Genomic DNA, 22,892 nt, shown 5'->3' with positions numbered 1-22,892 from the left:
AAAATCCACATTGTAATAAGTATTTCTTCAGATAGGTATAACACCATCTATTTTTGCTTCCATTTTTGAAGTTAGCCAAACCTTCTGACTCTTCTGGAGGGGGTGAGGACTGTCTTCGGAAAACTCACAGTCTCTTCCTGATGTACTTCTCTCGCCCTCCTCCCGTCCCCTGCTTTCTCGATTCTCTATTTCCCAAGCACAGCGGGATAATTGCTCAGCCAGGCTTTCCCTTGGTTTGATCCCACTGACGGGCAACCCTCTGGCCTTCATGTCTGTAGTTGTCTCTTCCACTGTCTGATACAGTTGGATCCCATCTTCATAAAACACTAGCAGTTTAGCAGGGTACAGAATTTGGAATCTAATCTTTCCTTGCTTTAATATTCACTTTACTTCAGAGTATTCTTTACATTTCTACAGGACTGCCGGGGGGAGGGGAGTAATCTTGATCGAAATATATTAATTTCCAGTCTAAAAACACCCTCTTCTTTCCGCAGGTCCTTCGTAGAATCTCTGCCTTGGTATTGTATTGAAGGAATCTAGTTACTATTGAGCGTGGCTTATCTTCTCTGTCTCCAGTAGGCTGTGGGGCAAGCACACAATGCGCCCTCTCAATTTCAAACTCCATAGTCGAAGGAATCTCCAGCGCATCCCGCAGCAACTTTCCTACAAACTCTATCATGGACAAACCCTCTGCTCCTTCGGGAAAATTTTATAATCTGATATTTTTTCACCGTGATCTTCCCTCCTGGTCAAGCAGTTTATTTTCTTGTTGATTTAATATTTTTATTATCTTGCTTAGTATCCATTCCACATTTTGCACATGATCTTCCACCTTCTCAATTCGTGTCTCTGCCACAGCTGTTTTTTGATTGACGTTGGCAAGCTCTGACTTGATATCATTTAGTTGCTGTTTTATACTTTTTTGGAATCCCCGTATCTCTTCCAGAATTTTTATCATATTTACCATTTTGCCTGAACAAGTCCCATCGTCAGCCTCACTACCACGTGCTTGGGTAGGAGAACCTCTCGCTGCACCCCTCTCGTCCATAGGCTCCACAGAGATGCTTTTTTAAATCTCTATTCTTTTTCCCCATTCTTGCCCCCCCCTTAACAATTTAGATATTTTCAAAAGATCTTATATTTAATGGATTAACGGGGCAAAATATGTTTTTTTCCGGAGGAGCTATTGACTTAAGCTGCCATTCTGGACAATGACGTCACTGGAACGCCTGACTTTTTTCAGACTTATGGTTTTTGTATATTTGTATTTAATTTTTTTAATTGCCTGTTCTTCTGTTTTGTGAGGAGAGGATGTTTGGCTGTTGATGTTCTGCTAGTTTTTTTGTGCAGGAGAGGGTTATTTTTGGGGGGTTTATGTTCCTGTTCTGCTTTGTGCAGGGGAGGGGGCTTTAGGGGGTTGACGTTCTGAAAGCCATTTTTTTTGTGTGGGGGGGTGGGTTTGATGTTCCTCTCTGAATGACTTTCATGTCCTTTTTTGTTTGAAGGCCGTCAGGAGAAGACAAATTTCAAAGTTGCACATAGACACATGCTTTGATAATCAATGAACCTTTGGACAGAAGGTGTACAAAACCTTTATACAGAATGATGTTCGAAAAGGGCCAGAGTTCATGAAAAATCCCACCTACCCTGCTCAGAGACTGTTTGTCCTATTCCCAAAAGAGGAGGCTATGTAACAGTCACACCCGGACCACAGGACTGAAAAAGTTATTTTCCCAAGCAGTGAGGCTGATGAACACTTCCACTCACTAAGACCATAAAATATAGGAACAGAATTAGGCCATTTGGCTCAAAGTGTCTGCTCCACCATTTCATCATGGCTGATCTAATTTTCCTCTCAGCCCAATCTCCTGCCTTCCCCCAGTATTCCTTCATGCCCTGACCAATCAAGAATCTACCAACCTCTGCCTTAAATATCCATAAAGACTTGGCCTTCACAGCTGCCTGTGACAAAGAATTCCACAGATTCACCACCCTCTGGCTAAAGAAATTCCTCCTCATCTCCATTCTAAAAGGACACCTGAGGTTGTGTCTCGTGGTCTTTGACTCTCCCATCCTCTCTACATTCACTCAATCAATGCCTTTCACCATTCAATAGGTTTCAATTAGGTCACCCCTCACTCTTCTGAATTCCAGTAAATACAGGCCCAGAGCCATCAGACACTCTTCGTATGACAAGCCATTCAATCCTGGAATCAATGTCAATGAACCTCCTTTGAACCCTCTCCAGTTTCAGCACATCCTTTCTAAGATAAGGGGCCCAAAACTGCTCACAATACTCCAAGTGAGGCCTCACCAGTGCTTTGTAAAGTCTCAACGTTATATCCTTGCTTGTATATTCTAGTCCTTTTGAAGTGAATGCTAACGTTGCAGTTGCCTTCCTCACCAACCTGTAAATTAACCTTTAGGGAATCCTGCACAAGGACTCCCAAATGCCTCTCTTAGTGCCTCAGTTTTTTGTGCTTTCACTCCATTTAGAAAAGTCAATTCTTTCATTTCTTCTACCACAGTTCATGGTCATACACTTCCTGAAACTGTATTCCATCTGACTTCTGCCCATTCTCCTAATCTGCCTAAGTCCTTCTGTAGCCTCTCTACTTCCTCAAAACTACCTGGCTCTTTCCCTAACTTTGTATCATCTGCAAACTTCACAACAATGCCATCAATTCCATCATCCAAATCATTGACTTGTAACATAAAAAGAACTGGCCCCAACACAGACTCCTGTGGAACATCACCAGTCACCGGCAGCCAACCAGAAAAGGCTCCCTTTATTCCCACCCTTTGCTTCCTGCCAATCAGCCACTGCTTTATCCATGCTTGAATCTTTCCCGTAATACCATGGGCTCGTAGCTTGTTAAACAGTTTCATGTGTGACACCTTGTCAAAGGCCTTCTGAAAATCATAAGTACGCAACATCAACCAATTCTCCTTTGTCTATCCTGCTCGTTACTTCTTGAAAGAATTCCAACAGATCTGTCAGGCAAGATTTTCTCTTCAAGAAACCATGCTTACTATGGCCTCCAGGTGCCCTGAGACCTCATCCTTAATAATCGACTCCAACATCTTCCCAACCACTGAGATTAGACTAACTGGCCTATAGTCTCCTTTCTTCTGTCTCTCTCCTTCTCAAGGAATGGAGTGACATTTGCAATTTTCCAGTCTTCTGGAACATTTTGAGAATCTAGTGATTCTGAAAAGATCATTACTAACGCCTCCACAATCTCTTCAGCCACCTTTTTTAGAACCCTGGGGTGTATACCATCTGGTCCAGGTGACTAACCTGCCTACAGACCTTCCAGTTTCCCAAGAACCTTCTTTCCAGTTATGGTAACTTCACACACTTCATGATCCCCGACACCTGGAACTTCCACTATACTGCTATTGTCTTCTACAGTGAAGACTGGTGCAAAATATTTATTCAGTTCTTCTGCTATTTTCTTGTCCCCCATTATTATCTCTCCAGCATCATTTTCTAGCATTCCAATACCCTCTCTTATCTCTTTTACATTCTACTCTGTTATCAGAAGAAACTTATGGTATCACCTTTAATATTATAAGCTAGCTTACTTTCGTATTCCATCCTTACCTTCCAACTTTCCACCAATTTTTCCTCTATTTTATGCCCTCTTTTTGGCTTTAATGCTGGCTTTGACTTCTCTTGTTAGCTACAGTTGTATCATTTTGGGATGTATATATCCTGTGCCTTCCAAATTGCTTCCAGAAATTCCAGCCATTGCTCTCTGCCATCATCCCTGCCAGTGTTCTTTTCCAATCAATTCTGGCCAACTCCTCTCTCATGCCTCTGTAATTCCCTTTACTTCACTGTAATACTGATACATCTGACTTTAGATTCTCCAAATTTCAGGGAGAATCTGATCATATTATGATCATTCCACCATCACTACTTGATTATTTCCCATCAGTCACCTTATGTACATTCTGGTGTCACTTCCACAATGTATAATCAATGTATACAGCTACCATCACACTACCATCTGCATCCAACACATAATTCTCTGTAACTACTGCCATCTCCAAAGGATCCCATCACCAAGCACATCTTTCCCTCTTCTCCCTCTCCACCATTTCTGCAGCAATCACTCACTAAATTGCTCCCTTGTCCCTCCCATCCCTCCCCACTGATCACCCCCTTGGTACTTATCCTTGCAAGCGGAACACGTTCCACACCTCCTCCCTCACTATCATTCAGGTCCCAAACAATTCTTCCAGGTGAGGTGACACTTCACCTGTGAGTCTGTTGGGATCATCTCCTGTATCTGGTGCTCCCAGTGTGGTGTCCTGTACATCGGCGAGACCTGACATCGATTTCCACCAGAAAAAGCTGGATGTCCCAATGGCCACCCATTTTAATTCTACTTCCCATTAAGACCTGTCAGGCCATGGCCTCTTCTACTGCCTCAACGAGGCCACATTCAGGCTGGAGGAGCAACAGCTTAGGTGGAAGGTCCTGATGGGGTACCTGGTAAGGCTCTGAAAACCTGTGCCAACCAACTAGCGGGAGTATCAAAGGACATTTTCAGCCTCTCACTGCTATGGGAGAGTTCAACTCTATGCAAGTTCCCACTTGATTCAAAAAGGCAACAATTATACCAGTGCCTAAGAAGAGTAATGTGGGCTGCCTTAATGACTATCGCCCAGTAGCACTCACAACCACAGCGATGAAATGCTTTGAGAGGTTGGTCATTATTAGACTGAAATCCTGCCACAGCAGGGACCTGGATCATTGGAATTTGCCCATCAATGGCAGACACAATCTCAATGGCTGACACAATCTCAATGGCTCTCCACGCGGCTTTAGACCATCTGGACAACACTAACACCTATGTCAGGCTGCTGTTCATCGACTAGCTCAGCATTTAATAACATCATTCCCACAATACTGATTGAGAAGTTGCAAACCTGGGCCTCCGCACCTCCCTTTGCAATTGGATCCTCAGCTTCCTAACTGGAAGACCACAATCTGAGCCGATTGGTGATAACATCTCCTCCTCACTGACGATCAACACTGGCGCACCTCAGGGGTGTGTACTTAGCCCACTGCTCTACTCTCTATATACCCATGACTGTGTGGCTAGGCATAGCTCAAATACCATCTATGAATTTGCTGATGATACAACTATTGTTGGTAGAATCTCAGAAGGTGACGAGAGGGCGTACAGGAGTGAGATATGCTAGCTAGTAGAATGGTGCTGCAGCAACAACCTGGCACTCAATGTCAGTAAGACAAAAGAGCTGACTGTGGACTTCAGGAAGGGCAAGATGAAGGAACACATACCAATCCTCATTGAGGGATCAGAAGTGGAGAGAGTGAGCAGTTTCAAGTTCAAGGATGTCAAGATCTCTGAGGATCTAACCTGGTCCCAACATATTGATGAAGTTATAAAGAAGGCAAGGCAGTGGCTATACTTTATTAGGAGTTTGAAGAGATTTGGCATGTCAACAAATACACTCAAAAACTTCTATAGATGTACCGTGGAGAGGATTCTGATGGGGTGGGGGGGGGGGGGTGCTACTGCACAGGACAGAAAGAAGCTGCAGAAGGTTGTAAATCTTGTCAGCTCCATCTTGGGTACTAGCCTACAAAGTACCCAGGACATCTTCAGGGAACAGTGTCTCAGAAAGGCAATGTCCATTATTAAGGATCTCCAGCGCCCAGGGCATGCCCTTTTCTCAGTGTTACCATCAGGTAGGAGGTACAGAAGCCTGAAGGAGCACAGAGCAACTCAGGAACACCACACAGAGCAACTCAGGAACACCTTCTTCCCCTCTGCCATCCGATTCCTAAATGGACATTGAATCTTTGGACATTACCTCACTTTTTAAAAAAATATACAGTATTTCTGTTTTTGCATGTTTTTTTAATCTATTTGATGTACATATACTGTGATTGATTTACTTGTTTATTTATTATTATTAGTTTTATTTTATTCTTTTTCTCTACTAGATTATGTATTGCATTGAACTGTTACTGCTAAGTTAACAAATTTCACGTCACATGCCAGTGATAATAAACCTGATTCTGAGTATAGGGTAGCCTTCAACCTGATGGCATAAACTTCTGGTAACTGCTCTCCCCCGTCTCCTACCTTCTCCTTTGCCATTCCCCATTCCTGTTTTCCTCTCTCATCTTTTTACATTCCCGAGCAGCTCTCTATGGTGCTCCTCCCCATTCCTTTTCTTCCATGGTTTGTCCTTTCCTCTCAGAATTCCTCTTCTCCAGCCCTTTCTCTTCCACCAATCCATTTCCAGCTCTGTGCCTACCATCTTACCCTGCTTTCTCACTTCCTCTCTTGTATTTTGCTTTCCTTACACTTGCATATAGGAAATGATATTACACAATCTTGAACACACTTCCCTTTTGTAAATACTGTGGGCTGGCTAGAAACTCTTAATTGTGCATAAGAGGCAGGGAGGTTGGTGTCGCTGGAGGAATTGCCAGACTGTGAAGGAGACGTGTACAGACCTTTCGTACTCGGTGAGTGGGGCCCACGTGTTGCCATCGGGAAAGCAGAACAGCGGGATCGCTCTCAGGAGACTTTCCTCTTCCTCCTTCTGAGAACGGATCAGGTTCTCCCTCTGAATGGGATACAAAAAACTCTGGCAATAAGCAACATGTACTCTTACAACCCCTAAATACTCTTACAAACACCTGATACCTGGGAGCCAACACTGAGATGCAGTCACAAAGGCCAACTACTTTATTTCATTAAGAGTTAGCATAGAACATAGAACAGCACAGCCCTTCAAGATGTTGCGCTGAACATTCAGCTTCCCCTAAGATCAATCTGACCCTATCCTTCTACACTAGTGGTTGCCAACCTGTCAATTGCAATCGACTGGTCGATCTTTGAGACTTTCCCAGTAGATCCTGAAAAAAAAAAGAAAAATAAATACACAAATACTGTTGAGAGATTATTTCCGGGTTGCAGGGTTTTAGTTCCGTTCTTTCTGCCCAGTGCGCGTGCGTGTAGCTCCCCCGCCATGCACTACAGTGTACTTCAGTGGTGAGGCTGTCTAATGAGGCAATGAAGCACTCAAAACTGCTTCGGTACCCTGAGTCCAAGCACCCTGCACTTAAAGACAAACCCACACAGTTTTTTCAACGGAAAAAACGAGAGCAAGCCGGACAGAAGCTAGGTGCTGAGAGCCACGTAAATTGTGGAATAGACTGGACATAAGGAACCCCCTTTGAGTATCGCTGTATTCCGGTTGTGTTTAACACCACTGTGGTGCAAAAATGGGTGGTGACCCCTGGTGTACATATGTTATTTCTACTTCTGGGTTGCTGGATTTTACTTCCAGTCTTTTCTGCCTGGTGCGCATGCGTGTGACTGACTGATTTAGTAGGTTGATCTTGCCTTTCACAAAGGCCGAGGTAGGGGATCTTGGGCTTAAAAAGGTTGGTGACCACTGTTCAACACAGCTGTCCCTTTTACCACAGATGTAATGTAGACAGCATTCTGACTGCATGCATCACTGCCAGGTATGGAATGTCTAATGCACAGAAGTGGAGGGTTGTAGATTCAGTGAGCACAAGCCTCCTCATCACTGAGCACATCTTCAAAAGGAGGAGGCACCTATCATTAAGAATCCTTACCTTAAGACCATTAGATATAGGAGCAGAATTGCACCATTTGGACTATTAAGTCTGCTCCACCAATCCATCTTCTCTCTCAACTCCATCCTCCAGCCTTCTTCCCATAGCCTTTGACGTCTTGACTAATCAAGAACCTGTCAACCTGTGCTTTAAATATACTAAACGATGGCCTCCATCGCTTTTTGTGGCAAGAATTCCACAGATTCACCACTCTCTGGCTGACAGAAATTCCTCCTCACCTCTGTTCAAAGGGATGAGCTTCTAATCTGAGGCTGTGCTTTCTGGTCCTAGACTCCCCCACTTTAGGAAACATCCTCTCCACACCCACTCCATCTAGACCTTTCAATATTCAATAGGTTTCAATGTGTTCCCCTCATTCTTCTAAACTTCAGTGAATACAGGCCCAGAGCCATCAAATGCTCCTCATATATATAACATTTGTGGTGATTTCTTTTGAACTTATAGTCCTTTAACATCTTTGGATTATTTTTACCGTGCCCATGGTCTGTTTTTTATCAATTATGCTATTGTTTGCACTGTTATAACTATATGTTGTAACTATGTGGTTTTGTGCAGGTCTTGTAGCTTTAGTTTTTGGTCTTGTTTTGTCAGGTGGATTTTGGAGCTCCTTTCCGGGGAACATGCTAAGACGGTAGCATGATGTTAATATGCAGCAGACTCTTGATTGGGGATTGCCAAACGTTATTGTGGATTTTCTGGTGTAGTCTGTTTTGTCATACGCTTCTCTGATATCATTCTGGAGGAAAGTGGTGTCATTTTTTAGCTGCATTGCATTTGTGGTTTCTAAGTGACAATAAACTGAATCCTAATTTACATTCCTGAAATCCTTCTCGTGAACCTCCTCTGGACCCTCACATCTTTTCTTGTATAGGGGGTCTAAAACTGCTCACAATACACCAAGTATGGTTTGCCCAATGTCTTATACAGCCTCAGCATCACATCCATGCTCTTTTATCCGAGTCTTCTCGAAATGAATGCTAACATTGCATTTGCCTTCCTTACCATCATCTCAACCTGCAATTTCACCTGCATGAGGACTCCCACCCAAGTCCCTTTGCACCTCTGATTTTTGAATTTGCTCCCCATTTAGAAAATAGAACCATAGAACATGATAGCACAGAAACAGGCCTTTTGGCCCTTCTTGGCTGTGCCGAACCGTTTTTCTGCCTAGTCCCACTGACCTGCACCTGGGCCATATCCCTCCAAACCCCTCTCATTCATATACCTGTCCAAGTTTTTCTTAAATGTCAAAAATGAGCCCGCATTCACCACTTCATCTGTCAGCTCATTCCACACTCCCACCACTCTCTGCGTGAAGAAGCCCCACTTAATGTTCCCTTTAAATTTCTCCCTTTCACCCTTAACCCATGACCTCTGGTTTTTTCTCCCCTGGCCTCAGTGGAAAAAGCCTGTTTGCGTTCACTCTATCTATACCCATCATAAATTTATACACCTCTGTCAAATCACCCCTCATTCTCCTACGCTCCAGGGAATAAAGTCCTAACCTATTTAACCTTTCTCTGTAACTCAGTTTCTCAAGTCCCGGCAATATCCTTGTAAACCTTCTCTGCACTCTTTCAACCTTATTAATATCCTTCCTGTAATTAGGTGACCAAAACTGCACACAATACTCCAAATTCGGTCTCACCAATGTCTTATACAACCTCACCATTACATTCCAACTCTTATACTCAATACTTTGATTTATAAAGGCCAATGAACCAAAAGCTCTCTTTACAACCCTATCTACTTGTGACGCCACTTTTAGGGAATTATGTATCTGTACTCCCAGATCCCCCTGTTCTACTGCACTCCTCAGTGTCCTACCACTTACCTTGTATGTTCTACCTTGGTTTGACCTTCCCAAGTGCAATAGCTCACACTTGTCCGCATTAAACTCCATCTGCCATATTTCAGCCCATTCCTCCAACTGGTCCAAATCCCTCTGCAAGCTTTGAAAACCTTCCTCACTGTCCACTACACCTCCAATCTTTGTATCATCAGCAAATTTGCTGATCCAATTTGCCACATTATCATCCAGATCATTGATATAGATGACAAATAATTATGGACCCAGCACTGATCCCTGTGGTACACCACTAGTCTCAGGCCTCCACTCGGAGTAGCAATCCTCCACTACCACTCTCTGGCTTCTTCCATTGAGCCAATGTCTAATCCAATTTACTACCTCTCCATGTATACCTAGCGACTGAATCTTCCTAACTAACCTCCCATGCAGGACCTTGTCAAAGGCCTTACTGAATTCCATGTATACAACATCCACTGCCTTCCCTTCATCCACTTTCCTGGTAACTTCTTCAAAAAACTCTAATAGATTGGTTAAACATGACCTACCACGCACAAAGCCATGCTGACTATTTCTAATACGTCCCTGTCTATCCAAATACTTGTAGATCCTATCTCTTAGTATTCCTTCCAATAATTTACCTACTACCGATGTCAAACTCACCGGCCTCTAATTTCCCGGCTTACTTTTTGAGCCCCTTTTAAACAACGGAAATACATGAACTATCCTCCAATCCTCCAGCACCTGACCCGTGGATATCGATTTTTTAAATATTTCTGCCAGGGCTCCTGCAATTTCAACACTAGTCTCCCTCAAGGTCCGAGGGAATACCCTGTCAGGTCCTGGGGATTTATCTACTCTGATTTGCCTCAAGACAGCAAGCACCTCCTCCTCTTTAATCTGTATGCTCCATGACCTCCCTACTTGTTTGCCTTGTTTCCATAGACTCCATTCCAGTTTCCTTAGTAAATACAGATGCAAAAAACCCATTTAATATCTCTCCCATTTCTTTTGGTTCCATACATAGCCGACCACTCTGATCTTCAAGAGGACCAATTTTATCCCTTACTATCCGTTTGCTCTTAATATACCTGTAGAAGCTCTTAGGATTATCCTTCACCCTGACTGCCAAAGCAACCTCATGTCTTCTTTTAGCCCTCCTGATTTCTTTCTTAAATATTTTCTTACTCTTTTTATACTCCTCAAGCATCTTATTTCCTTCCTGTTGCCTATAAATGTTACACATCTCTCTCTTCTTCTTTATCAGAGTTCCAATATCCCTCGAGAACGAAGGTTCCTTATCCTATTCATTTTGCCTTTAACCCTGACAGGAACATACAAAATCTGCACTCTCAAAATCTCTCCTTTGAAGGCCTCCCACTTACCAATCACATCCTTGCCAGAGAACAATCTGTCCCAATCTACGCGTTTTAGATCCTTTCTCATTTCTTCAAATTTGGCCTTTTTCCAGTTTAGAACCTCAACCCGAGGACCAGATCTATCTTTATCCATGATCAAGTTGAAACTAATGACGTTATGATCACTGGAACCAAAGTGTTTCCCTACACACACTTCTGTCACCTGCCCTAACTTTTCCTAATAGGAGATCTAATATTGTATCCTCCCTCGTTGGTACATCTATATATTGATTTAGAAAACTTTCCTGAACACATTTCACAAACTCTAACCCATCTAGACCTTTAACAGTATGGGAGTCCCAATCAATGTGTGGAAAATTAAAATCCCCTACAATCACCACTTTCTGTCTCCTGCAGTTGTCTGTTATCTCTCTGCAGATTTGCTCCTCCAATTCTCGCTGACTATTGGGTGGTCTATAATACAACCCTATTAATGTGGTCATACCTTTCCTGTTTCTCAGCTCCATCCATATGGCCTCAGTAGACAAGTCCTCTAATCTGTCCTGCCGGAGCACTGCTATAATATTTTCCCTGACTAGCAAAGCCACTCCCCCCCACCCTTCATCCCTCTGCCTCTATCACGTCTGAAACATCGTAACACTGGAACATTGAGCTGTCAGTCCTGCCCCTCCTGCAGCCAAGTTTCAGTAGATATGCCTTTATTCTTTCTATGAAAGTTCATGACCATACACTTCCCAACATTATCTTCCATATAACAACTACATCCCGGAAACAGGCCATCTCAGCCTTTCTAGTCCGTGCCCAACGCCTACTCTCACCTAGACCCACTGACCTGCATTCAGCCCAGAACCATCCATTCCTTTCCTGTCCATATACCTATTCAATTTTATTTTTAAATGACAATATTGAACCTCTATCACTTCTACTGGAAGCTCATTCCACACAGCTACCACTCTCTGAGTAAAGTAGTTTATCCTCATGTTACTCCTAAACTTTTGCCCCTTAACTCTCAAATCATGTCCTCTTGTTTGAGTCTCCCCTACTCTCAATGGAAAAAGCCTATCCATGTCAACTCTATCTATCCCCCTCATAATTTTAAATACCTCTATCAAGTCCCCCCTCAACCTTCTATGCTCCAAAGAATAAAGACCTAACTTGTTCAACTTTTCTCTGTAACTTAGGTGCTGAAACCCAGGTAACATTCTAGTAAATCTTCTCTGTACTCTCTCTATTTTGATGACATCTTTCCTATAATTCGGTGACCAGAACTGTACACAATACTCCAAATTTGGCCTTACCAATGCCTTGTACAATTTTAACATTACATCCCAACTCCTATACTCAATGCTCTGATTTATAAAGGCCAGCATACCAAAAGCTTTCTTCACCACCCTATCCACATGAGATTCCACCTTCAGGGAATCTCTGAACCATTATTCCTAGATCACTCTGTTCTACTACATTCCTCAATGCTCTACCATTTACCATGTATGTCCTATTTTGATTATTCCTACCAAAATGTAGCACCTCACACTTATCAGCATTAAACTCCATCTGCCATCTTTCAACCCACTCTTCTAACTGGCCTAAATCTCTCTGCAAGCTTTGAAAACATACTTCATTATCCACAATGCCACCTATCTTAGTATCATCTGCACACTTACTAATCCAATTTACCACCCCATCATCCAGATCATTAATGTATATAACAAACAACATTGGACCTAGTACAGATCCCTGAGGCACACCACTAGTCACTGGCCTCCAACCTGACAAACAGTTATCCACCACTACTCTCTGGCATCTCCCATCCAGCCACTGTTGAATCCATTTTACTACTTCAATATTAATACCTAACCATTGAACCTTCCTAACTAACCTTCTATGTGGAACCTTGTCAAAGGCCTTACTGAAATCCATATAGACAACATCCATGGCTTTACCCTCGTCAACATTCCTAGTAACATCTTCAAAAAATTCAGGAAGATTTGTCAAACATGACCTTCTACGCACAAATCCATGTTGACTATTCCTAATCAGACCCTGTCTATCCAAATAATGAAATATACCATCTTAAGAATAAGTTCCATTAATTTACCCATATGCCACTTCTTTGCCAGTTCTCCCAATCTAAGTTCCTGGATGAGGACGTAGAAGGGTGGGTAGTAAGTTTGCTGATGACACAAAAGTTGGGGGTGTTGTGGATAGTCTGGAGGGTTGTCAGAGGTTACAGTCGGACATCAATAGGATGCAGAACTAGGCTGAGAAGTGGCCGATGGAGTCTAACCCAGATAAGTGTAAAGTGGTTCATTTTGGTAGGTCAAATGTGATGGCAGAATATAGTATTAATGGTAAGACTCTTGGCAAGTGTGAAGATCAGCACAATCTTGGGGTCCGTGTCCATAGGATACTGAAAGCTGTTGCACAGGTTCACTGTGTTATTAAGAAGACATATGGTGTGTTGGCCTTCATCAACCATGGGATTGAGTTCAAGAGCCGTGAGGTAATGTTACCGCTATATAAGACCTTAGCTAGACCTCCATTTAGAGCATTGTGTTCAGTTCTGGTCACCTCACTACAGGAAGGATGTGAATATTAAAGAGAGAGTACAGAGGAGATTTACAAAGATATTGCCTGGATTGGGGAGAATGCCTTCTGAGAATAGGTTGAGTGAACTTGGCCTTTTCTCCTTGGAGCAATGGAGGATGAGGGGTGACCCGATAGAGGTGTATAAAATGACAAAGGGCATTGATCATGTAGACAGCCAGAGGCTTTTTCCCAGCGCTGAAATGGCTAACAAGAGGGCACAGTTTTAAGGTGCTTAGAAGGAGGTACAAGGAGGATGTCAGGGGTAAGTTTTTTTTTACACAGAGAGTGGTGGGTGCGTGGAATGGGCTGCTGATGAAGGTGGTGGAGGTAGATACAATAGGGTCTTTTAAGGCACTCTTAGGTACATTGAGCTTATATGTACCTTTGAAATCTCCTTCGGCCTCCATGCTTCCTCAATACTACCAAACCCCCACCCCCCCCCACCAATTTGTGTATCATCAGCAAGCATGAGTACAAAACCATCAATTCCATTACCTGAATCATTGACATATAATGCGAAAAGAAATGGTTTCAAAAATGACCCCTGTGGAACACCACTTGTTACTGACAGCCAACCAGAGTAGGCCCCTTATATTCTGACTCTTTGTCCCCTGCCAATCAGTCAATCTCCTATCCATGCTCTCACTTTTCTTGTAATACCATGGGCTCTGATACACTCCTAACAGCTACTATTTCTAAGTATTGCTCCTGTAGATTGATACCTCATTTCACTTAAACCCATTTCAAAAGAATTGACACCCAGAAGGAAGTTACTGAGCAATCTTCACGACACAGATTACTCAACAACACACTTCACTTCCTCTCTCAGTCGAGAGAGAGGATGATTGACAGGATGTGACAACTAGATTCAGCAACATACCTTTGGAAACTGGTAAGCGATCTGTGGCTCATACACATCACCAGATTTCTTTAGCGAAACAACCACCAGGTATTCGAAGAAGAACTGGCTGGAACACCGGGACAAATCCTTCTCGGGCTTTGATTCTTTCTCAGAAACGGTCCTTTCGATGCCTGCTTTTGAAATACAGTGCATGCGTTTGGTAAACTTCCATTGCAAACTTGTTGATTTTACATCTGGCATTGCCCTTGGTCTCAGGAATGTTCTGTCTGACTAGTTTGCTCCAGCCTCTGGGATCCCCTGCCCAGTCTCCCAGACTCTGATCTTCCTGCTTGGTCTCTGAGACTCTGCAATCTCCTGTCCTGTGCTTTTCTTTATAAGAGAAATCAGCACATAGGGTTTTCCCCAGGGCCTCTCTCCACAGCTATTTACTATTCAACCTTTGGCAAGCGTACTACAAATTGAATAATTCAACATTCTAAACAGCATTTAGTAGAAATGAGACTGATAGCTCAGATGCTTCCTGGATTATGAGTCAGCGTTGGTTAATGTTAGAGGTGAAAGGATCATGGTTCACGACGTTTAATTTGCATGGACTTCAGATGATGGGGAGATCTATGCAGTCAGGGTGCCAGAACACGCACACAGTAATTCATTCAAAAATAACATAGCACAGTGATAAAGTACAGTCTAGGCAAACCCTTTAACCCTTTCCAAGTCCAATCTCACTCTTCCCTCCCATAAGGCACTCCATTTTTCTACCATCCATGTGCCTATCTAAGAACCTCTTATTACGAGGAATTTCTCAAAGAAACAATGTAGGACATACTTGTAAAAATATGTATGGACGTGGAAAACAGTACAGGCCCTTCGGCCCACAATTTTGTGCTGACCTTTAATCCAAGATCAATCTAAACCTTCCCTCCCACATAGCTCTCCATTTTTCTTTCATTCATGTGTCCATCTAAGAATCTCCTAAAAGTCTCTGAATTGATTTCATTTGATTTACAGACACAGTACGAAATAGGCCTTTCGAGCCACACCGCCCAGCAACCCCTGATTTAACCCTAACCTAATCACAAGACAATTTACAATGACCAAGTGATCTACTAACCTGTGCATCTTTGGAATGTGGGAGAAAACTCACACATTCCACATGGAGGATGTACAGATTCCTTACCGAGGAAGCTGGCATTGAACTCCGAAAGAGTATCTGCCCTCACCACCACCCCTGACAACATGTTCCATGCACCCACCACTCTGTAAAAACCCACCTCTGAATCCCCTCCATAATTTCCTCCAATCATTTTAAAATTATGCCCACTAGCAGCAGGACTTCATCTCACTATTTAGGGAATGGGATTGTGGATAAGGGATTTGGTCCAGGGGAGGAGTTTGCTGAGCTCATCTGAAACAAAAAAATCACATTGAGAGATCTGGGTGAGAGCAAGGAAATAGATTCAAAGTGGAAAATGAGGCATGATTCAGTCTGGTATGGGAATTGCGATATATCTGACCACGTCCCTACAGGATCATCAGGGTCTCTCTTCTACCCATCTGAAATATTTATAGTTCTATGCAAAACTCTTAGGCACACTACATTTTTAAATAGGTTTCAAATAGTCTGGCCTCCACAGAGCCCTGATCTCAACATCATTGAGGCCGTTTGGGATTACCTGGAGAGGCAGAAGCAAACACTACAGCCAAAGTCTGCAGAAGAACTGTGAGAAATTCTCCAAGATGCTTGGAACAACTGACCAGCTGACTTTCTTATAAAACTGCACGATAGTTTACCAAAGAGAAGAATACCCACGATCTAGGACATGTCCTCTTCTCATTACTACCATCAGGGAGGAGGTACACGGGACTAAAGATCCCTCTTCTCATTACTACCATCAGGGAGGAGATACAGGAGCAAAGTGCATCACCAGACACTTCGCAACACTATATTCCATCTACCTCTTCATCCATTCTCCTAATTTCTTCTGCAGCCTCCGTTTCCTCAACATGACCTGCCCCTCCACCTATCTTCATATCGTCTGCAAACTTTGACACAAATCATTGACATACAACACTACATGTCACAGGCAGCCAATCAGAAAAGTCTCCCTTTATTCCCACTCTTTGTCTCCTGCCATCAGTCAATGCTCTAGCCTTGCTAGAATCTTTCCTATGATACCATGGACTCTCAGCTGCCACATGTGTGGCATTTTAACCCAATCCAATAGGTTGCCTCCCTGATTGGAGGCCTGTGACTAGTGGTGTGCCTCACAGATCGGTGTTGTGTTCTTTGTTGTTTGTCATCATAATAATGTTGGTAACTAGATTAGCAAATTTGTGGATTACATGAGTTTGGAGGTGTAGTGGACAGTGAAGAAGACCATCATGGGTTGCAGAGAGATCTGCATCAGCTAGAAAATGGCTGATGGAATATAATGCAGACAAGTGCAAGATTTTCCACTTTGGTATGACCAACCAGGATAGGTCTTACACAGTGTAGGGAACTGAAGAGTGTGGTAGAACAAAGGGATCTGGGAATACAGGTCTATAATTCATTAAAAGAGGCTTCACAGATAGATAGGGCCATAGGGTCACATTGGGTGACATCTGTTCTACGGTAAATGCTCCCACGTTAGTACCACATGTTCCAGTGTAGTATGGAAAGTGATGGGCCAACAAGGAGTTTGATCCCTTTATGAGGACTTGGTCCTGACTCAATGTAATGTTATCTGAAAAATGGGAAACTAATGGAAGGTCCCAAGCCGGCCAGATCCAGACCTCTGGTGGCAGCCCCTGATCTGAACGCACCAAGACCTCTGTGGGGTGTCCCTTTGGCAGGAGGTCCCAACCCGGCCAGACTTGGATGTCCAGTAGGATGTCCTGACCCGGCCAGACCTGCACTTCTGGTGGGACGTCCCAACTTGTCCAGCCTTAGACATTTGGCAGGAGGGCACAACCCTTTTTAATAATTTCCTGTCAGAGTCACCTAATGTACAGGCACTCCTGTACCTAGCATCACTTAACGTACATACAATCAGGGAGGAGGCTAGGTTGCATCCACACCAAGACCAGCAGACTCAAAAGCAGTTACTTTTCACAAGCAGTAAGCCTGATCAACATCTTCACCCACTAACTCCATATCCCCAACCACCATTGCTTTATCATTTTCTGTCAACTGGCATTGGTGTGGGACTGTAAGTGTTCCTAAGCCTGTGGCACAACTTGACGGGAGAGAGGGAGACCAGTCAAACGCAGACAGAAGGCACTGAGTTTACACTCTCATCCTCAGAGATTTTCATCTTGCTTGATGCTTTAATCATCGCAAAGTAATAGAGCAAAATTCTAACATCAGTTATTAAAAGCGTACAACCCCAACGAAGGCCACCCTGGCACTCTCGAGTCTAGTTCGCAGAATTCCCCAGCGGATCACAAAACACCAGATCACTTAGTCAGTTCAAAAGTCCATCCTTAAAAGGGAAATGGCAGACTGCAATTGATCACATGTTAGACTATCTGACAGCTGTCTGCAATATTGGTTGCTGGCACCTTCTTACTCCAACATGCCATATAAATACATAAGGTACCTTCTGTAGTCTGATTATATTTCCATAAAGTGACACTAGGCACTCAGGACTGGTCTCCCTCTCTCCCGTCAAGTTGTGCCACAGGCTTAGGAACACTTACAGTCCCACATCAATGCCAGTTCTGCAGAACAGAAAGGGCTGCTGACTTTCAGCAGTTCTGTAGTTCACGCCCATGTGTTTTTGTCCATATTTACTATTTGTGCTTCAGTGCTGACCTGACTGGGCAGCTGTGGGCTGCGGCCATGGTCATCCTTATGCACTTCAGATCTGAACTGGCTACAGACTGTCCACTCACTTTCTGTTGACTCTGCAGTTAATGTTCTGTGTGATGTTTGATTATTTGACCAATTTGATCTTTGGACACTTGACAGTCTCATGGGGTTTTTTAAAATGGGTTCTATTGTGTTAGTTTTGTGGCCATCTCCAAGAAGATAAACCTCAATGCTGTAAACATACTTTGATAATAAATGTCTTGGAATTTCATTTATTGTGTTTTTATTCTTGTGTTCATGATCTTACTGTGTTTTCTTTTTGTGTTGCATTGGATTCGGAGTAACAATGATTTCATTCCTCACACTTGTGTACTGGAAATTACATGAAACATTTTGAAATTGGCATCTTCACTGGAGCATACAGCCTGAAAATATCTTCCAGAATTCGGCCAGACTGTTTGGACATTAAACCCGTGACTTCCAGGAACTAAGCCCAGTTCCACAATAGGAACACATTTTCCCGAGGGAAGGGCGGTACTGGGCTGGTCACAGGCATCATCGGCCCAGTGCAAATCTGTTCCTGGGGAGACTTGCCGGGCTGTCTTGGCAACTATACTCATCTTCTGTCAGTCCACAATCATCTTGTAAATATTCCCAGTGCTGATGGACCCCAGCTGTGGAATGCAAGGGATTTTCCAGCATTGCTGGAGGCCTGGAAACCAGGGGGGGGGGGGGGGGGGAAGTTCCCCATTACTCTCGGGGAGGGGTGGAGGAGAGGGAGGTGGGGGGGAGAGAGACACACACACACATACACTGAGGAGAGTGGGGTGCGCGTGGAGTGCGGGGGAGTCAGGGGCAGCTCAAAGGATCAGGGGATATTCCTCCTTCTTTCTCTTGATGGATGCTGACTGACCAACTGGCAATTTTTCTTTGTACATGGAGTTTTTGAACTGCGGTTATGTTGCAAATCTCAAAGTTGATGCTTTGCATTTGGTTTGCTGTGTGTAATTCTGTCCACCAGCGAGTTCACTGCAGATTCATCATGACGTGGCTGGATTGCAGGCCCTTTAACTGGGGTAGAGATTAGATATTCTGGACACAGTTGCTGGAAATCATGAAGCCAAAAGGAAGGTGACAGGAACATGTTATAAACGTGGTGTGCAGAAGAGCATTTCTGAAGACATAACATGCTGAATCCTGAAGCAGTAGGAGACAGCAGCAGACCATGAACATGCACAATGGCTACTTTCTAAAGTAAGGACATGCTCGGCACGGCATTGCAGGCCAAACAGCCTGTATTGTGCTGTAGGTTTTCTATGTTTCTGTTCCACTAAATATGACCAGAGTGACTTTGACTGTAGGTGCCAGATGGAGTGGTGTGTACTCCTCAGGTGCCTTCTGATCTCCTGGGATTTTCACACATAACACTTTGGAATTTACAGAGAATGGTGTGAAAAACAGAAAAACAAGAGGGCAGAGGATTGTGGCCTCACTGGTTCAAGCTGACAAAAAGGTGACTCTCTCTGCCCTCCACTCCTCTGAGGGTGGAAGGGGGCAAAGATAGAGGTAGGAGCGAGGGGGAGGGTGGGACTGAGGGAAGGGGAATCCAGGAAAGAAAGCTTTGCCTTGTGAGGAGTGTTAGATGGCTCTGAGCCTTACTTGCTGGAGTTTATAATAATGAGCGATATCATTAACTCCTCTTGAATATTAAAAGTCTTAGACAGCATAGATGTAGACGGGATAATTCCTGTTGTGGGGAAGTAAAGGACCAGAGAATCAAAACCTCAGAATAGAAGGCCATCTCTAAAAAAACACAGATGCGCTGTACAGTTCCACGTTCTATAAAAGTTCAATATGAGGAAAATGGAGGGATAAGAGCATTGTGCTTATAAGAGGAACTAGTTTTTGTTTCTTTTTCTTTAGAGCTGGGTGACAGAGAAATGCCCCGAATGCCCGCACTCACTCCCAGAACACGCTGAATGCCCGCACTCACTCCCAAACCTCCCTGAAAGCCCGCATTCACTCCCAACACACCCTGAACGCCCGCACTCACTCCCAAACCACCCTGAACGCCCGCACTCCCTCCCAAAACACCCTTAATGCCCACACACACTCCCAAAACTCAACGCATACAACCCCATTGACTCCCAAAACAACCTGAACGCCCGCACTCACTCCCAATACACCCTGAACACCCGCACTCACTCCCAAAAAACCCTGAATGCCCGCACTCACTCCCAAAACACCCTGAACGCCCGCACTCACTCCCAAAACACACTGAACGCCCGCACTCACTCCCAAAACTCCCTGAATGCCCGCACTCACTCCCAATATACCCTGAACGCCCACATTCACTCCCAATACACCCTGAACGCCCGCACTCACTCCCAAACCACCCTGAAAGCCCGCACTCACTCCCAAAACACTCTGAACGCTCGCATTCACTCCCAAAACACCCTGAACGCCCGCACTCACTCCCAATACACCCTGAACGCCCGCACTCACTCCCAAACCACCCTGAACGCCCGCACTCACTCCCAAACCACCCTGAACACCTGTACTCACTCCCAAAACACCGATTGCCCGTACTCACTCCCAAAACCCTGAATGCCCACACTCACACCAAAACACCCTGAACGCCCGCACTCACTCCAAAATACCCTTTTCTCCATGCCAACTCACTCCAAAACAGCCCTTTCATCCAGAAACTCCAAAACACCCTAAACGCACACACACACTCCCAAAACTCAACACAAATACCCCCATTGACTTCCAAAACACTCTGAACGTCCGTACTCTCTCCCAAAACCCAGAGAACACCTGCACTCACTCCCAAAACACTCTGAATACACACAATCTCTCCCAAAACATGCTGAACATTACCACTCACTCCCAAAACCCCCTGAATGCCCGCATTCACTCCCAAAACACACTTAACGCCCGCACTGACTCCCAATACACCCTGAACACCCGCAGTCAATCCCAAAACACCCTGAACGCCCGTACTCACTCCCAAAACACCGAGTGCCCGCAATCACTCCCATAACCCCCTGAATGCCCACACTCACACCAAAACACACTGAATGCCTGCACTCACTCTCAAAACCCACTGAACGCCTGCACTCACTCCCAAAACTCCCTGAACGCCCGTACTCACTCCCAATACTCCCTGAATGCCCGCACTCACTCCCAAAACACCCTGAACGCCCGCACTCACTCCCAAAACACCCTGAACGCCCACATTCACTCCCAATACACCCTGAACGCCTGCATTCACTCCAAAAACTCCCTGAACGCCCGCACTCACTCCAAAAACTCCCTGAACGCCCGCACTCACTCCCAAACCACCCTGAACACAAGCACTCACTGCCAAAACACCCTGAACGCCCGCATTCACTCCCAACACACCCTGAACACAAGCACTCACTCCCAAAACACCCTGAACGCCCGCACTCCCTGCCAAAACCCTGAGAACACACACACTCACTCCCAAAACCCTGAGAACACACGCACTCACTCCCAAAACCCTGAGAACACACGCACTCACTCCCAAAACCCTGAGAACACACGCACTCACTCCCCAACCGGGCAGACTGCCTGGCAATGTTTAGGGGGTATGTTCGTGCCCGGGTAGCTATTGAAAAGGAACACGCGCAGTCCACAGCGGCCTTGGAGGAGTTTCGAGACCGTTGGGCTCCGCGGGGTGTAAATGCCATTGTAGATAGGGATGGCAACATTCTTGTGTAATGTCTATTGTCTATTTGTAGTGCAGTAATTGTGTTTGCCACTGTTTTGTATATATTGTATAGCAAGGAAATTTGTAATAAAGGATTTTGTAATAAAAAAAAACAACCCTGAGAACACACGCACTCACTCCCAAAACCCTGAGAACACACGCACTCACTCCCAAAACCCTGAGAAAACACGCACTCACTCCCAAAACCCTGAGAACACACGCACTCACTCCCAAAACCCTGAGAACACACGCACTCACTCACAAAACCCTGAGAACACACGCACTCACTCCCAAAACCCTGAGAACACATGCACTCACTCCCAAAACCCTGAGAACACACGCACTCACTCCCCAACCGGGCAGACTGCCTGGCAATGTTTAGGGGGTATGTTCGTGCCCGGGTAGCTATTGAAAAGGAACACGCGCAGTCCACAGCGGCCTTGGAGGAGTTTCGAGACCGTTGGGCTCCGCGGGGTGTAAATGCCATCGTAGATAGGGATGGCAACATTCTGGTGTCTATTTGTAGTGCAGTAATTGTGTTTGCCACTGTTTTGTATATATTGTATAGCAAGGAAATTTGTAATAAAGGATTTTGTAATAAAAAAAAACAACCCTGAGAACACACGCACTCACTCCCAAAACCGAGAACACCTGCACTCACTCCCAAAACCCGGAGAACAACCGCACTCACTCCCAAAACCCGGAAAACACTCGCACTGACTCCCAACACCCTGAGAACACATGCACTCACTCCCAAAACCCGGAGAACACACGCACTCACTCCCAAAACCCTGAGAACACACGCACTCATTCCCAAAACCCTGAGAACACACGCACTCATTCCCAAAACCCTGAGAACACACGCACTCACTCCCCAACCGGGCAGACTGCCTGGCAATGTTTAGGGGGTATGTTCGTGCCCGGGTAACTATTGAAAAGGAACACGCGCAGTCCACAGCGGCCTTGGAGGAGTATCGAGACCGTTGGGCTCCGCGGGGTGTAAATGCCATCGTAGATAGGGATGGCAACATTCTGGTGTAATGTCTATTGTCTATTTGTAGTGCAG

At 44.6% G+C, this 22,892-nt stretch overlaps 1 protein-coding gene across 5 annotated transcripts in view; it reads right to left on the bottom strand.

Moving 5' to 3' along the window:
* The window catches only part of LOC132381201 (DENN domain-containing protein 2D-like), a 179,662-nt gene that overhangs the window by 105,594 nt on the left and 51,176 nt on the right, over nucleotides 1–22,892 (bottom strand). For 4 of the 5 annotated variants that reach the window (XM_059950495.1, XM_059950494.1, XM_059950497.1 and 1 more), the window contains 2 exons: nucleotides 14,316–14,470; nucleotides 6,506–6,618 (listed from right to left, as the gene is read on the bottom strand). In XM_059950495.1, the coding sequence (XP_059806478.1) occupies nucleotides 6,506–6,618; nucleotides 14,316–14,470 (268 nt within the window). The remainder of the gene's footprint in view (nucleotides 1–6,505; nucleotides 6,619–14,315; nucleotides 14,471–22,892) is intronic. The other variant, XM_059950496.1, reaches the window with a different exon arrangement.

The sequence above is a fragment of the Hypanus sabinus genome, chromosome 25 (genome assembly GCF_030144855.1).
Source record: "Hypanus sabinus isolate sHypSab1 chromosome 25, sHypSab1.hap1, whole genome shotgun sequence".
Taxonomy (NCBI): Eukaryota; Metazoa; Chordata; class Chondrichthyes; order Myliobatiformes; family Dasyatidae; genus Hypanus; species Hypanus sabinus.
The sequence above is the reverse complement of the archived record's forward strand: the minus strand, read 5'-3'. Positions and strand labels throughout refer to the sequence as shown.